The following is an 18,712-nucleotide window of genomic DNA, read 5'->3' as shown; positions in this document are numbered from 1 at the left end:
GCTTTAGCTTTAATCATCTAAAATATGTTATATATATTTGATAATCTTGGGATTAAAAACTATAAATACCATTTATCAGCAAATTTTCTGAAAACATCAGTAGATATAGATTTTGATAATCAATTTCCCTCACTATGAGAAAGATGTCTCCATTCAATTTCCCAGAGCAGAAAGAAGGGCAACTTCTGTTTAGATCTTACTTCATTGTGCAAAAAACAAAAGTCACAATATTAATGTGAACATGACTGATTAACTAGGTAAGAGGAGGAATAGAATGAGGAAGGAAGATGACTATTATAACATAGTTAACTTCATAAAGTGACAATTCCAGCACTGGAAAGAACCAAAATATTGTTCAGCCCATATCTTCCCCAAAATTTCTCTACTGTATCTGTAACTATGGGCATTCAGATTTTACTTGAAATCCTCTAGGAGTGCAACACTGATTATAGTGGTGATGGGTTCCCCTCCCTAGAGATCTTTAGGCAGAGGCCAGATGACCACTTACAAGGTGATCATCTACTTCAATGCAAGCTGCTTGAGGGCAGGGATTGCTTTGCTTACTTATATTTTTTCTATCCCCAGGAATATTTGTATACAGTGGCTGGCACACAGAAACTATTAATAAATGTTACTCTCATTCTATCCCTCCCTCCTTTCAACTCATAGTGGATATTATTTTTCTGCATCTGTTGAACTAGATAACTACTGAGGTCCCTTCAAATGCTCAAAAAATCTGTATCTCTTCAGTCTGATCCTGATTAGTGAAAATAATGAATCCCCTGAGTGGTACCACTGTTTCCAAACCAACAGAAATATGAAATAAGAATTCAAATAATGAAACACTTTACAAATATCATTAATCACTCTATTTGGGATCTACTTGTGTTTCATTCCACCTAATACAACTCTATTTATTAGAAAACTTTTCTTACACTGAGCAGAAATTTGTCCCTTTGCAGCTTTTAACAAATGCTCCTAGCTCTTCCTCTGGAGACTAAGCAAATACTCTTTTCTAGATTATGCTACTTCAAAACCTAAAGACAGCTAACATGCCTATCATATATTTTCTTTTCTTCCAAGCTAAATATCTCCTCTCAATCAATCTTCAAGGTACAATTTAAGTTTGCTCACCAGTATAAATAAATAAAATGAGATAAAATTTCAGTGCTTAGCAAATCTTAAAGCGTTATATAAATGCTACTTACCATTACTATCATCATCATCATTAGTAATGGTAGTAGTGGTAGTGGTGGGGGGGGATGGTGGTAGCAGTAGTTGTAGTGGTAGTAGTAGTAGTGGTGGTAGTAGTAGTAGTGGCAGCTAGGTGATTCAGTGGATAGCACATTGGGCCTGGAGTTAGGAATACTTGTGTTCAGATCTGATCTCAGACACCTACTAGACTCTGGGCAAGTCACTTAACTTCCATTTGCCTTAATTCATTGGAGAAGGAATGTCAAACCATTCCAGTATCTTTGCACAGAAAACCCCAGGGACAGTATGGTCCACAGGGTCGTGAAGAATTGGGAACAACTGAATAACAACAAATAGTAGTAGTAGTAGCAGCAGCAGCAGCAGTAGTAGTATATTTTTTGTCCTTTGGATGAATTCTTGCTCACTGATATCTTTCCTAAACTGTAGCAAGCAGCAATAAATAAAATATTCCAGATTTGTTCTGACCAGAGTAGAGGAAAGTGGCATTTTCTTCTCCTTCATTTTAGATACTATAAGTTAATGTGGTAGCCGACATCAGACTTTGTGACGGTCATGGCATATTGTTAACTTATGTTGAGCTTAAGGTACACTAAAACCTCTGAGATTTTTATCACATGTATTATTTTTATGCCAGGTTTCTATACATTCTGCTTCAATTCAGGTTATATGCTGACAGGGGACCAGATGCAGACAAAAGCCAGGGCAGAGAAGGCTATCTTGACTAATCAGTGATTCTAGTATTAAAAAAAATTGTGCCCTAACTACAATTTATTTTTGCTTATTTTATTAAATATTTCCCAATTGCATGTAAAAAATTTAAACTTTTTTTAGTTTTGTGGCCCTTTCAGCATAGTTCCAAATTGTTGAACTAGTTCAGAACTCCACTAATAGGGCATTAGTGTCCCATTTTTTCCACATCCCCTGCAGCATTTATCATTTTCCTTTTCTGTCATGCTGCCAATCTGGTAAGTTTGAAGTGGTGCCTCAGGCTTGTTTTAATTTGCATTTCCCTAATCAGTAGTGATTCAGAGCATTTTTTCATCTGACTATTGATAGCTTTGATTTCTTCTTCTAAAAACTGTTTGGTGGTATACTTTGACCATTTCTCAACTGGTGAATGACTCATGTTCTTATAAATTTGACTCAGTTCCCTATATATTTGAGAGATGAGGCCTTTATCAGAGAAACTTGCTGCAATATTTTTCCCAGTTTCCTATTTTCCTTCTAGTTTTCACTGCATTGGATTTAAGAAAACCTTTTTTTTATTTCATGTAATCAAAATTATCTATTTTACTTCCTTTAATCCCCTCTATCTCATTTGGTCACAAACTCTTCTTTTATCCAGAGATCTGACAGGTACATTTTTCCATGCTCTCCTAATGTGCTTTTGTTATTACCCTTTATGTTTACATCATGTATCCATTTTGTTCTTATGTCAGTATATGGTGTGAGATGTTGGTCTATGTCTATGCCTAATTTCTGCCAAATTGCTTTCCAGTTTTCCCAACAATTTTTGTCAAATATTTAGTTCTTTCTACGAAAGCTTGACTTTTGGGTCTGTGAAACATTAGATTACTATGGTCATTTACTACTCCGTATGGTGAACCTAGTCAATTCCATTGATCTACCACTCAATTTCTTAGCAAGCGCCAGGATATTTTGATGATGATTGCTTTATGTTTGAAAACTGCTACTGCTAGGCCATCTTCCTTCACATTTTTGTTTCAGTAATTCCTTTGACATTTTTGACCTTTTTTTTTTAAGGCAATTGGGGTTAAGTGACTTGCCCAGTGTCACACAGCTAGTAAGTGTCAAGCATTTGATCTGAGGTCAGATTTGAACTCGGGTCCTCTTGACTTTAGGGCTGGTGCTGTATTGAGCCACCTAGCTGCCCCAGACCATTTGTTTTTCCAGGTGAATTTTGTTATTTTTTTAGCACTATAAAATAATTTTTTTAGTAGTTTGTTATGGCACTGAGTAAGTAAACTGACTTAGGTAGAACTGTCATTTTTTATTATATTAGCTCAGTCTATGCATGAGCAATAAATACTTTTCCAGTTATTTAAGTCTGTCTTTATTGGTGTGAAAAATGTTTTGTGATTGTCTTCATACGGTTCCTGAATTTATCTTGAGTATTTTATATTGTCTATAGTTATTTTAAAAGGAACTTATATTTCTATTTCTTGCTCCTGGACTTTTTGGTAATATATAGAAATGGTGATGATTTATGTTGGTTTATTTTATATCCTGAAACTTTGTTGAAGTTGTTAATTATTTCAACTACCTTTTTAGGTTTTTGGTTTTTTTTTTTTAGGATTCTGTAAGTATAACATCATATCATCTGAAAAGTGTGATAGTTTTGTTTCCTCATTGTGAATTCTAATTTCTTCTATTTCTTTTTCACGTCTTATGGCTATCACTAGCATTCTATGAATGAGAGTGGTTATAATAAACATTCTTGCCTCACTCATGATATTATTGGGAAAGCTTCAAGTTTATCCATCTGACAGATAGTACTTGCTCTTGGTTTTAGAGAGATACTACTTATCGCTTTAAGGAAGGTTCCATTAATTCTTATGCTTTCTATCGTTTTCAATAGGAATGTGTGTTGTATTTTGTCAAAGGCTTTTTCAGCATCTATTGATACAATCATATGATTTCTGTTGTTATTGTTATTGATATGACCAATTATGCTGAGAGTTTTCCTGGTGTTGAACCAGCTTAACATTCCTGGCAAAAATCCCATCTGGTGACAGTGTATGATCTTTGTGATATCATATAATCTCTTTTCTAATATTTTATTCAAAAATTTTGGATCAATATGCATTAAGGAAAAAGGTCTATAGTTTTCTCTCTCTGTTTTTGCTCTTACTAGTTTAAGTATCAAAACAAAAAGTGTATCATAAAAAGGAACTTGGTAGGACTCCTTCTTTACCTACTTTTTCAAATAGTTTACATAGTATTCAGATTAATTATTCTTTAAATGTTTGGTAGAAGTTACTTGTGAATCCATCTAGGCTTGGGGATTTTTTTCTTAGGGAGTTGTTGATAGTTTATCTAATTTCTTTTTCAAAGATAGGATTATTAAAGTATTTTATTTCCTCTTTGGTTAATCTGGAAAGTACATATATTATTCACCTATTCTACTTAGATGGTCAGTCTTACTGGCATATAATTAGGAAAAGTAATGCCCAAAATTACTTTAATTTCATCTTCATGCAATGTTAGTTGCATTCACTTTTTTTTTTTACTTTTGATACTAGTGATTCGGTTTTCTTCTTTTTAAAATCAAATTAAACAGCGTTTTATCTACTTTATTATTTTTTCCATGAAATCATCTTTTAGTTTTATTAGTTCAATGATTTTATTTTACTTTCTATTTTTTTTTCAGAATTTCCTTTTTTTTGAGAATTTCCATTTTGGTGTTTAATTGGGGACTTTAAAATTTGTTCTTTTTCTAGGTTTTTTTTTTTTAGTTACATGCCCAATTCATGGATCTGTTCTTTCTCTATTTTATTGATATATGCATTTGGAGATTTTTTTCCCTAAGTGCTGCTTTATCTGCATTCCACAAATTTTGGAATGTTGACTTATTGTTGTCATTCTCTTTAAGAGAATTATTGATTGTTTCTATGATTTGTTCTTTGACCCATTCATTCCTTAGGATTAGAGTATTTAATTTCCAGTTAGCTTTTAATTTAGCTTTTAATCTTCCATGCCCCTTTATTGAATGTAATTTTTATTGCATTATTGTCTGAAAAGTGTCCCTTTTCAGTATTTGCATGGTCAATTTTTGTAAAGTGCTATGTACAGCTGAGAAAAAGGAATATTTCTTTCTAGATCCATTCTATTTTCACCAGACATCTATCATATCAACATCAATATCAATATCTTATCAATAGAATCTAAGATTCTATTAATCTCCTTGATTTTTTCTTATTTATTTTGTGATTAGATTTATCTAACTTTGAAATTAAAAAGTTGAGATCCTCCACTAGTACAGTTTTACTATTGACATCCTCCTGTAATTCATTTAACTTTTCTTTTAAGAATTTGGATACTGTAGCATTTGGGTCATATATGTTTAGTATTGATATTATTTCATTGTTTATAGTTTCTTCTTAACAAGATGTGGTTTCCCTGCTTATCCCTTTTAATTAGGCTATTTTTGCTTTTCTTTGTCTGAGATCATGATTGTTACTCCCACCCCCTTTTTTTTTCTTCAGGTGAAGCATAATAGATCCTGTTCTAGTCTCTTATTTCAACCCTGTGTGTGTGTGTGTGTGTGTGTGTGTGTGAGTGTCTGTGTGCGAGGGTCTGTGTGCCTGTGCTTCAAGAGTTTTTCTTGTAAAAAACATATTGTCAGATTCTAGTCTCTAATCCATTCTGCTATCTACTTCTGTTTTCTGTGTAAATTCATCCTATTCACATTCATAGCTATGGTTACTAGCTGTGCATTTCCCTCCAACCTATTTTCTTCTGTTTATCTTTCTCTTTTTATCCTATCCCTCCTCTAAAATCTGTATTGTCTCTGAGTACTCTTCTTTTATGTGCTCATTCTTTTATCAGCTCCTCTTTATTTATCCCCTTCCCCTCTTACTTCCCTGTTGAATAAGATAGATTTCTATTACCAATTGTGTACACACACACACACACACACACACACACACATATATGTGTATATGTATTTGTATACATATCTATCTAGATCCCTTTTTGAACCTACTTCAATGTAAGGTTCAAACACTGCCTATCCACCTCCACCCTGCCTTTTCTTCCCCACTGAAGAAGCTCTTCTTTGTGTGCCTCTTTTATGTGAAATAATTTTCCCCTCTCTTCTTCTCCTTTCCCCCTTCTCCCAGTGCAAAGTCTCTCCTTTGTCTGTCTATTTTTTTTAACATCATCCCAACCTAATTCACTCACTCCCACACTCTCTTTCTATGTAGAATCCTTCTGTCTTAAAAATAATAAAATTCTTAGAAGATATAGATATCAACATCCCATATGGAAAGGTAAACATTTTAACCTTATTGAGTAAGTCCTGTATGATTCCTCTTTTATATTTACCTTTTTATGCTTCACTTGAGTCATATTTGAAAACCAGATTTTCTATTCACCTCAGGTCTTTTCATCAGGAATGCTCAAAAGTCCTCTATTTCATTAAATATCCCTTTTTTTTTCTCCTTGAAGCATTAGATTCAGTTATGCTGGATAGGTTATTTTTTGTTGTAAATCTAGCTCTTCTGCCTTCTGTAATATCATATTCTAAACCCTCTGTTCCTTTAACCTGGAAGCTGATAAATTTTGTGTGTTCCTGACTGTGGATCTATGCTATTTGAATGGTGTCTTTCTGGATGTTGAAAGTATTTTCTCTTTGACCTGGGATCTCTGAAATTTGGCCATAATATTCCTGGCAGTTTTCATTTTGGTACTTCTTTTACATGGTGTTTGGTGGCTTCTTTAAATTTCTGTTTTACCCTTTAGTTCTAGGATGTCAGGATAGTTTTCCTTGATAATTTCCTGAAATATGATGTGTAGGCTCTTTCTTTGATCATGGCTCTCAGGTAATCCAACAATTATCAAATTATCTCTTCTAAATCTATATCCAGGTCTGTTTTCTTTCAAATGAGATATTTCATATTTTTTCATTCTTTTGACTTTGTGTTATTGTTTTGTGATGCCTCATGGAGTCATTAGCTTCCATTTGTCCAATTTTAATTTTTAAGGAATTTTTAGGGAATTTTTTTATGGAATTATTTTCCTCAGTGAGCTTTTGTACCTTTCTTTCCATTTGGCCAATTCTTTATTTTTTTTAAGATTTTATTTTCTTCAGTATTTTTTGCCTTTTTTTCCCAAACTGTTAATTGCCTTTTCATAATTTTCTTCCTTTTCTTCCATTTCTTTACTTATTTTTCCTCCACCACTATTATTTGATTTTTAAAAATATTTTTTAGCTCTTCCAGGAATTCTTATTGGGCCTGTGTCCATGTCAAATTCTTATTTTTTTTTTCCTTTGAGGCTTTGCTTGAAGTTGTTTTGATTTTGTTATCTTCTGAGTTTATGTCATCATAGTAGTTTTTTTATCAGGTTCTTTTTTTTTCTTTCTTTCTTATTTTTGTTTGCTCATTTTGATGCCCTATTTCTTCATGCAACTTTATGTTAATGTTGGGCTATGTTCTTGGTGTTGGGGGAACAGGGGAAAGCTCTGTCTCAAGCTTTGAGTTTTCTCACCCTGCTGCTTTTACAGCTAGTTCTGGGGCTTTGGACATTTTCAGTGCTTTCCAGGTGGTGTGATCTGAGGAGTGGTGTGATCACTGCTCTTCTAGTTTGCACTTTTTATTTTTTAGGCAATTGGGGTTAAGTGACTTGCCCAGGGTCACACAGCTAGTGTCAAGTGTTTGGTCTGAGGCCAGATTTGAACTCAGGTCCTCCTGACTTCAGGACCAGTCTATCCACTGCGCCACCTAGCTGCCCCTAGTTTGCACTTTAGTCCTTACTCAGGAAGGGCCCCTGTCTGTTGGGATTATAATAGATAATACTCCTAAGGGCACCTCTTCCTTTGAGACTGGAAGTACTATACTTCCTCAGAGTCTCTGATCCTTTAGGGCCAGAAGTGATACTGCCACTCCAGGCTTCCAATGCCTCTTGACTAAAAATGCTTCTCTTTAATCTTGAACTATGACCCAAAGGTAGGTAAAGGAAATGGAGTTGCCAAATAGTATTTGGTCCTGTATCAAGTAATAGCACTGGGATGCCATGTATTCCCTTTCTGAACAGATGCCAGTTCCCCTTACCATCTCTGTCTTGGGAGCTCCTGAAGTTGCTGCTGCTTCTGTTACCACTACTTTTCACACCACTGGTACTTTATCCACCTTGGCCCTGTTCTAACCTCACCCCCATAGCATAAATCTCTCTTTTTGATATATTATGCTGTTTTGGGCTGAAAGAATGCCTCACTCTGACCTTTTGTTGGCTCTGTCACTCTAGAATTCGATTTGAGGCATTTTTAAAAAAAGTTGTTTGGAAAGGAATGTTGAGGGAGCTTGGCCAAGTGCTTCTTAATTCTATCATCTTGCCTCTACCCCTAGAAGTCTGGAAATATTTTGTACCTTCTTTGAGAATAAATCTTTTTCATCCAAAAATTTACAGGAAGGGATTTTTGGTTCTGAGATATATCAGCAATTACTCCCTCCCACCTGGTGATGATGTTGGGGGAAGGGGTCCAAAAATTCTGATTTTATTGGTATAGTGGACTTCCAGAGAGGAAACTTTTTCTACCAGTGCAGCTGAGCAACTCTTCTCCAATATATAATCTAATGAGAGTTGTCAAAATCTCTAAGACATTAAATGATTTTTTTCTGGGTCACACAGTCAGACTTTTTTCAGAAGCAGAATTTGAACTAAGGCCTTCCTGACTCTACTTCATCAAAAGACATCTCTTAAACATAGAGTTTCTTAAATTATAAAGTTATATTGTGATAGTAAATAGTTTTTTATAGAAACTTGGTTACCTCATTCTCAATATACCATATTAAATAAAGAAAACACTGATATATATTTCTCAACTCAAGGCAAAAGATGAGTCATAGGTAGTGCAGGAAGATTTCTTTAAATGGTACACTAAGAGCCCTGGAGTCCACAGAAGTTGTAATAAAGTCATAGAATCACAGCATTTCAAGTTATGGGGAATTTTGTAAATATTTGACAATACTCTTCATCTTGCAAATGAGAAAAGTCAGGCCTAGATAGGTTACAAGATGTGCTCAAGGTCATGTCATTAATTGGAAGTACAGTTGCCCCTAGAATCCAATCTGTTTGTTTTGACCCTTAGAGTGGATTTCTTAAAATAATGTCTCCTTGATTGCTAATAAAAAAAATACTCTTAAGCAAGTCAGAACTTGAACATCCAGGACACAATTATATTATTAATATTCTTTAATCAGAACTCTTATATGCTAGGTGGTAGTGTTATGAGTGGTTAGAGGCAGGAAGATCTGAATTCAAATCCTGCCTCAGATATTTATTAGCTGTATAACCTTGGACAAGTTGCTTAACCTCTCTCAGTCTGTTTCCTCATCTATAAAATGGTAATAATAATGGTTTCCACCTCAAAAGGTTGTGAGAATCAAATGAAATAATATATATGTATGCATATATATACACATGTATATAGACATGCATATGCATATATACACACATATGTACTTTTATACATATATATTTTGAAAATCTTAAGATGTTATATAAATGCTAGAAATTATTATTTTGTTGTCATAAAAATTAACTTCATTTTACAGTTTTCAATAAAAACAAAAAAATTATGATTTATCCAAATGCTGGGAGAGGACCTATTTTAATAGTACTTATTAATGGCAATGATTTCAATAATGCTAAAAAAAAACTTTATATAACATAACCACAACAACCCAATAATGACAAAAGAATTAAATGTTCTCAGCTATTTTGTAACATGGAAACATCTAATGGTACTTTTATTGAGCCCTTCAAAGCCATGAGGAAATCCATTTTTTCTAGAACCTTGTTATACTATTATGCTACAAATATTCAAAATATTGCAACATTTGAATGATATTACATTAGTGTGCTTTTTACTTAGCCTGAGCTCAGAAAGAAAAATAGTTAAAATCTGATATTTTGTAATTAATCAGTAAGCAATATGACACAGTGGTAAAAGTAATTGATTTGGAGGCAAAGAACCCTCAATTTCTTCACATTTAAAATGAGAGAAGTATACCTTATGATCTTCTAAGGTTCCTTCCATCTCTAAATCTATTTTCGTATATTGAAAACACCACCTTAATTAGAATTATGATGTATAAGTCTGTTGCAGTGATTTGCTCCTTCTCTCCTCTCTGTCTCCCTGCCCCCCATATATATATACACACACATATATATATATACACACATATACATATATGCATATATATGTACACAGATAGGTGTATGTGTGAATACATGCACAAATATATATATATATACATAAACATATATTCATATATATGTAGAAATTTAATTGAAATGATCCATTTTTCATCAACTTCTAAAGAATTGAAAAAAACAAAGCTCATCACTCATCCTCTCTAAATATCTCAGGATGCCAGAGTCAGCATTCCTACTTCAGTAGAGACAGAAATTAGAATAAATGGGCCCAAATATCTTCTGAAATAAATTACATTTATTTTTCCTCTAGAAAGGAATAGGTGCTTGTAAGAATAAATTAATCAATAACTACATTTAAAATTATTTTGGAAAAGTTTCAGTGTTTACATATATAATCAAACATATTCATATGGATCCTATTGACCACAAAGGACAGACTACACTCTTCCCTTGATAGAAATGTTCTTAGATTTTATGAATATAATTGTGGAAGTCAATAAGCAATTAGAAGCCATCCTAAAGTGCTCTTCAGTTTGCTCATTTCCCCTTGATGCAAAGCTCTCAGGAACAAATGTGCAAGCAAATCATGTTGGCCCTACCACTGTCCTCACAGCTCCCTTTTGATGAGAACAGCTCTGATATATAGCTGCTAAGCTCCCGTGCTCAGACTCCAAGCCACTGAGATTTAATAAATACCATACTTCGTTATCACACTTAAATCTTTTATCAAGAACATTGAAATTTTTATAGTGAAAGTATTTCATTTTCTAAATTGGTTTTAAGTGAAATGGAGCATTTGAAAAGCCAACAAACACAGGGATATAAAAATGGCCTATCCTATGAATAGTTAAAGATGAGGATTAACTGAATCCAAGACTGTTATAGCCAGACACAGGAGTAACTGGCTGTATATTCAGTGTTAGAAACTGATAACATTACTACAATATCTTTGCCAAGGTGAAAGAGAAGAAATCTAATCACATATCCCAGAAACAAAATCTCATTGGGTCAGGTGAAATATCTGACAAAGCACCTCATAACACTTTCTGTCTTGAAGAATTCCCCAAGGCTACCTGGGATGTGTAATTTTTACTCCAGTCTGAAAATACATCACATGGAAGCACAGAAATATTGCTCAGTCTTACAAACCAAGGAATGTAAGTATTATATGATTAACTGAAAAGATCAATGTGGAAAAATTCCAAGTTGCATTCTTGTTTAACTTCTTCACCTCAGAGAATTTTAAACACAGACTCTCTGCCATGCATTTTCTTTGGTGAATGGCACCACAGAAAGGCAAATATTTTGAAAGACCAGCAGACCTTGAATTTGCTCAATATATCCTGAGAGTTTCAGAAAGAAGGACAACTGACCCTTTGAAAAGTGTTTAAAGTGCTTTTAGAAGGAGGATTTAATTTGTGGATTTAGAGCATTAAAGGAAACAGAACTCTGCCACGATGAAGGAAAAACAAAACCATGAGCTGCCTTTTATTCATTAAGAATTGGCATCCACGTGTGCTAACATAAAGGACCATAGATTCTGACGAACCTCAGAATGACAAATTTTATCCTTTACTCAGAAATTTAGTACGTGTCCAATATGTGAAAAATTCCTCCCATTTTCCCAATCTTTAATGTGCTGACTCAAAGTAAGCATACCGAATTTTCTCTGTTAGCACAGAAATCAGAACTGTCTACAAACATTTCATCCCATGTGTTGATATTTAGTTGAAGAAGGCCTCAGTTAACAGCATAATATTCTCTTGAAATTATTTTTTAAACAAGAGAAAAATGTACGATTCACATAGCATTTGTGGTTTTTGTGCATGCAATGGACTTTTCTGGGAAGGTGGGGTTAGGGATGGAGCTACTCACCACATTACAGCCTGGGCAGTCAGGCCCATTCTCACAGGTCCTGCGCCGAGCTTGGATCCCACCCCCACACTGGGCAGTGCAACGTTCCCATGGACCCCAGCCTGTCCAAAACATGTGTGGAGGGCACAGCAAATGTTCATTACAGTATCTGTGACAGGGGAAACCAAAAAAAAAAAAAAGGAAATTGTTTAAGTGTAACAGAAGGCCTCCAACGTCTCCTTCGTCCATCACTGGGCCAGATGTTTAACACATGGACATGCTCTACGTGTAGGAGCTTTTTATCTTTGGAGTGGTTGCATGTTGAATGAGGCAGATGTAGCATTGGCCATGCTGTGTACAGACAGACAAGGTGATGCACAGTAGACAATGAAGAAAATGCTGAACTCACAATGCAGGATTGATCTTCCTATGCAGCCAAGTAAAAGGAAAAAAACAAACAAACCTTCAAATACAGATACCTGAACATGAGGAATATTAAGAAAATGACTCTGTAGGGAATTCACTTTCCAAGTATATATATTTTAAAGTAGAGGAGGGTTGGGAAAAGAAAGCTAGTCAAAACTCATTTAGAACTAATCTCTTACCCTATGTTCAAATCACTAGCTTCTCTATTCCAGCCATTCTAATAATCTAATTTTATAAGTAATAGGAAAGATAAAGCATGCTCCTTATTTTTAGTACCGCATTTTTTTTTCTTGTATACCTCCTTCAATGTACTACTGTATTTTGATTATATTACCTTTGACCTATGTTACCTTTAATCTAATTTAGATTTCTCACAGGGATGTCAAACAAACTAAATTAGAAAAACATATATCTAGGATTATAATTTCTCTTTCAATGATCTTAATACAACGATGAGCAAAGATTTCAGATATTCTTTGTATTGAAGATGATGATGATTATGATGATGATGGTGATGATGATGATGATAATGAAAACTGACTTTTATAACATTTTAAATTTTGAAAGGTTAGTCCATATGTCATTGCACGTAAGTCTTAAAACAGTCTTGTAAGGTAGCAGTTATAAGTATCATTATCCTGATGTTGCAGATGAAGAATAGGAGGTTCAAAAAAGGAAGGAAGCGACTTGTTCATGGTCATACTGCTAGTAAGTGTTAGAAGTAGGTTTTGAAATCACTTGTTCCTGACTCTGTGTTGCACTCTATCCACAATATTCGACATTGCTGCTTCTGTTGCTCGCTAGTATTCTTTTACCCAATGCCCGATGGATCCTCCGAGTTTCCTCATATTTGCATTTTTTTTAAATTTCAGTACTGAACCTGGAATTTGCAAATTTCAAAGTCCAGCTATTGATATTTGCAGACAGAGCATATGGCTTTCTATGATTTACTGACTTTAGTTTGAATGCTGTTTAGGTCCAAAGAGGAGGCAGTATAATAAAGTAGAAAGAACCCTGGATTTTGAGCCTGAAGACCTGACTTCAAAAGCTGGCTCTGCCAAATAGTATGTGATTTGGAAAGCCATTATCCTTCCTAGGCCTTGGATGTCTGAAGTGTAAAGGGAAGGGTCTAAATCTAGCATCCTCTGAATCTGTAGGGAGCTTAATAGTGATTTGATATGAAATAGAATCAGGTGCTCCGAGAATATTGGAGGGAATATTTAAATTCTGACAGTGTACCTGTGAAGAATAGGCTAGCCTACCAAACAATGCACAGAATATAAGACCTTTTTATCTCTTTCCTGTGCTAATTCCCAGTCAAAAACACAGACATCACTCCTTTACCTGCACATGAAGCAGGAATTATCATCACTGTCATCATCACACATTCACTCAGTCCATCCAATTACAGAAGTGTTAATAAAGACTTCAGATATTATTTAGTCTAATAGTCTTATTTTGTAAGTGAGTAAGTTGAGGCTCAAAGAAATGAAGACCAAGGTCAATAGTCAATTAATAGAAGAGATGAGACTTAAACCAGGTTTTCCTGTCAGGCTATTGTTCTTTCTAATTAGGCCACTGTCTAACCTGGCATGACACTATAGCAAGGGTATTACATGGAGTAACTGCACTATAAAAATAAGGAATATAAAGAAGTTAGGGAAACTTGAGAAAATTCATATAAACTGATTCAGAGTAAAGGAAGCAGAAATATGGAAACACTTTCTACTATGATGCCAATAATGTAAACAAAACCAACACTGAAAAACTAAAGAACTCTAATCAGTGCAGTGACCCACCAGCAATGACTTCAGGGGATGGATAATATTAAGCATCTCTCATGACTCTCATCAGAGAAATGATGGACAATGGGTTTAAAATGAGATATATATTTTTAGACATGAATAATGTGTTGATTTATTTGATTCACCTGAACTTATTTGTTTCACAGGAAGGTTTTATAGGACAGGAGAAGGACTCAAGAAGTAATGTGACATACACACATATTCATGATATATATGTAATATATAAATATATATACATATGTACATATAAATACACACATACCTCTTTATATGATTTCTCCTAAATTATATGGTTGTTTATAGGTATGTATCTATGGGTGTTTGCGTTTGAATGTTTATATGTATGTATGTATAACACTAAAATCCTTAATTTTAAAAAAAAAGGCAAAGAAATTACATAGATCTGTTTCCTGTTGATATTGAGTTTATGTTTTAAAACAAACATATGGACATATGTACAGTTCAAAGCTATTGAAGCTTGAAAGTTGATCAAGGCTTTTATGACATGTTTCATATGCAAATGAAGGAAATTTTATTTTTAGAGATGGAAAACAAGGCTGACTTTGGGGTTAGAGTTAAGAAAAGGAAATGGCAATTTCATGTCTAGAATGTCAGATAGCTCCTTTCTGTTCAATTCAGGAAGGCTACATAGAGGAGCGAGGAATTCAGAAACAACTGAAATTATACGAGAAAAGATTTGATATGTGAAGAGGGCAGGATGGCTGATTGTGCTTTTCTAGGTAGGGTTGCTCTGGGAAAGAAAGAAATTGGGAATCACTAAAAAGCAGGTATACTCCAGAAAAAGAGCAGCAGAGGTCTAAGGCAATCAAAAAACAATGAAAGAAGCAAGATATTCTGGAAAAGGCTTTAAAATACAGTAAGTGGGTGTTGTACTTGTTCTGAAAGATGCAAAGTATGAACTTCTTCAGACTACTTTCTCTATATAGGAAGTTGCCTATTTTCACCCTGGATCGAATATATATGCCTTTGGATTGATAATGATCTCAACCACATGATCTAAGGAACATAGTTTCCTTGAAACCATCATTGGTTTCTTTTTGTTCCTCCTCTCCCCACTCTCCTTCTAAATTGTATTTAAATAGGAAGCCTCTGTGGAGTTTTGGGACATTGGTGAATCAAGATACAACAAAGACAACCTGAGCTGGAGATAATAAAGGCAGTTTGGAGAAGGATAGCACTGAAGTCAGGAAGCCCCATGAAGGGGAGGTTGCAATAGTCCAAATGAGAAGTGCCTAGACCAGGGTAATAGAAACAAGAAAAGGGTAGAAACACATGTGGTGCACTGGATAGAGCATCGGGCCTGGAGTCAGGAAGACTTGAGTTCAGATGTGTCCTCAGACACTCGTTTTCTGACTATCACTTAATCTCTATTTGCCTTAGTTCCTCACCTGTAAAATTAGAACACACTGGAAAAGGAAATGGCAAACCAGTGTCTTTGCCAGGAAAACTCTGTGGACAAAATCCATGGGTCACGCAGAGTCTTAAATGATTGAATAACAAAAATAGATCAAATGAATTTTATGCAAAAGTTAAGATTCAGTGTGGAGTCAGAGTTCAAAAATAAGTTAAAGTTTTCTCAAAGTTGCTTAGCTTGGGGTGTTAGGTGGTAGACAGTGGCAACATGCACTCTGATTATAAAGATGGGCTGTAAGGGAAAAATGAGCAAATTTGTCTTTGTCATGCTCAAATTGTATTGATACAAGAAAATTCAATTCAAAATGTCTATCAGGAAGACTACTGGAATAGTGCAGTGTTATAGTTCATCACAGGACCTAACTTTAAATCCTGATTCTTTTATTTAATACCTAAGTAACCTTGGAAAAGTTGATGAAAGTCTCTTTTTCTGACTCAGTTTTATCATCTGCAAAAGAAAGGATTGGGTTAGATGAACTCTAAATCCCTTGCAGCTCTAGATGTGTGGTCCTATGACTGAATTGAAGAGATAACGCTGGGGCCACAGAAGTTTCAGTATCATGGACTATAATAAAAAATTAGGAACCAAGAATGTAGACTTAAAAGGCTCTTAATAGCAAAGAGGTGGATTGGATTTTTTTGACTCCCAACTAAATACTTTTTGCTGTATCAGATTTCATTTCAAAATGTTATTGTATCACGTGTCTGTCAGTAAGCAGGAGCAAAAAGCTAGGCCTTTCAAAATATAAAAGGTTGAGACATTCTAGAAACATAATCACAATTTCACCTTCAAAAAAGTGCCATGGGGAGCAGAAGAAAAACTCCTCACCAAAGTGCCTATAAAATCTTCTTAACTTTTAATAAAATAAAATCGTTTCTGGAACTGAGCTTGCGTTTTCTCTGAAGAGAAAATAAATCATGGTGCACAAGAGCTGCCTTACATTTGCCTACCCTGGTCAAGCTCTGAAAACACCAGGTATGTTTTCATAGTAAAGATATACGGCAGGAGGGAACTCGAGAATGGCACTGGAGCCCAGGGTTTTCAGGCAAGTTTTATTAAGGCCTCTATTTTGGCTGCATTTCAAGCGGCCAGTAACTGTTTTCTCCCCTTTGCTCTTGCTCCCTTTTAATTTCTTGTTTCTCAGGCCTGAGAGCGTCTATTCCTATAGCAATTCTGCAAAACAAGCATTGCAAGCATCTGTGAAACTGCTGCCCTCTGAACTCATCCTGTCTCTAGCACCCAAGGTCAGAAGGGAAAAAGAAAATGCTAGGACTAGGGCTTTAACTCTCTGTGTCTGGTGTCTTCATTCACAGAGTCAAAATGGAATTGCCACCCTGGGAGAGATGGATGACACATCGAGTCTAGTATCCTGTTTCCAATGCAGAAATACCTTGAAAGCACCCAAACTTAGACTGTTCTACCATGGGAAACATTTCCCTTTGACCCACTGATAACTAACATATTCTTTAAAAAAAATCTCCTCATGTTTTAGATTAGGTAGTGAGACTTTAGAATATGCTTTTAGTTATATACAATTATGAGAATGGATATTATTAACTTTGGGAAGACTGACTATATTGAGATTGAATCATTTATTTTCCAGCATAAGACTGACATAATGGTGAAGCAAGAAGGCTCAGGAAAGTATTCCTCTGAATGCCTCTGGTTAGATGAAATACATTTCTAATATTTTTTAGTACTCTATGACATATTAAAATGAAAAATTTAATTTGACATTATAAGTTGTTCTTATTGTGCATTTGTAAAGTCAATTAGAGGACCAACAATATTTTTTTACAAATTACATTTTTTTCCTCTTCACTCAGCAACAAAAATTATTTTCCTGAATCATAAATCTGCCCGTGTCATTCTCCTACTGAATAAATACAGGTGCCTCCTATTAGGATCAAATATGAAAGTCCTCTGGTGTTTAAAGTTCTTTACAGTCAGGCCTCTTCCTATTTGTCCAATGTTTTTATGTTTTACTTCGATCTACCTAGTCTATGAGGTAGCTAAACCGACGTATGTTTTTCATTGCACAGACCTCTACCTCTGTGCCTGTATTCACTGCCCCTTCTGGTCTTGAAGTTTTTTGTTTTTGTTTTTGTTTTATTTCCTGGCCTTCATCACTTAGCTTCCACAGCTTCCTCGAGTCTCAGTTCAAATTCCTTCTTCTGCAGAAGGCCTATCCCATTACTCCTAGCTGCTAGTGAATTCCCTTTCGAGATTAATTTCCATCTATTGGTATATATCTTCTATGTAACTAATTATTTACATTGCCTCTCCCGTTAGAATATGAGCTGCTTGAGGTAGGGACTATTTTTGCCTTTCTTTGTATCCCTTGCACTTAGCATATTGCAAGGAAAATACTAAGCACTTGGTAACTGCTTACTGACTGCTCACCCCATATACTGTACTATGGAAAGGAAGGCATTTCTTCCTAATATATATTGTTATCCTGCTTAAATTCATTTAATATTAAACTGTCTGAGGGCAGTTGGAGGGGCACAGTGAACAGAGTGTCAGGCCTGGAGTCAGGAAAACCTGAATACAAAACCAGCCTCAGATATTTACTGACTGTGTCACCCTAGGTAAGTCACTTAACCCTGTTTGCCTCGGTTTCCTCATTCGTAAAATGAGCTGAAGAAAAAAATGGCAGACGACTCTGTTAAGAAAACCCCAAATAGGGGCAGCTAGGTTGCTCAGTGGTTACAGCACCGACCCTGGAGTCAGGAGGATCTGAGTTCAAATCCGGACTCAGACACATAACATTTACTAGCTGTGTGACCCTGGGCAAGTCACTTAACTCTATTGCCTAGCGGGAAAAAAAAAAAGAAAACTCCAAATGGGGTCATGAAAAGTTGGACGTGACTGAAATGACTGAAAAACAACAATAAACTCTCTGTGCTTTTGATCGAGAGATCCAATTATTTAGCCCATACAAGAAGGTCAAAGATGCAAAAAAGAAGTTGCATGTCCAACAAAATATTCATAGCTATATTGTGTGTGTGTGTGTGTGTGATAGTAAAGGACTGGAAATGAAGTGAGTGTCTTTCACTTGGGGAATGGCTAGACA

General features: G+C 35.1%; 1 protein-coding gene across 1 annotated transcript in view; it reads right to left on the bottom strand.

Moving 5' to 3' along the window:
• SEMA5A (semaphorin 5A) overlaps positions 1 to 18,712 on the bottom strand; it is a 651,274-nt gene that overhangs the window by 80,606 nt on the left and 551,956 nt on the right. The window contains exon 16 of the mRNA XM_027868972.1: positions 11,992 to 12,139. Within this exon, the coding sequence (XP_027724773.1) occupies positions 11,992 to 12,139 (148 nt within the window). The remainder of the gene's footprint in view (positions 1 to 11,991; positions 12,140 to 18,712) is intronic.

The sequence above is a fragment of the Vombatus ursinus genome, unplaced genomic scaffold (assembly GCF_900497805.2).
Source record: "Vombatus ursinus unplaced genomic scaffold, bare-nosed wombat genome assembly UNPS02014791.1, whole genome shotgun sequence".
NCBI classification, from domain to species: Eukaryota; Metazoa; Chordata; class Mammalia; order Diprotodontia; family Vombatidae; genus Vombatus; species Vombatus ursinus.
The sequence above is the reverse complement of the archived record's forward strand: the minus strand, read 5'-3'. Positions and strand labels throughout refer to the sequence as shown.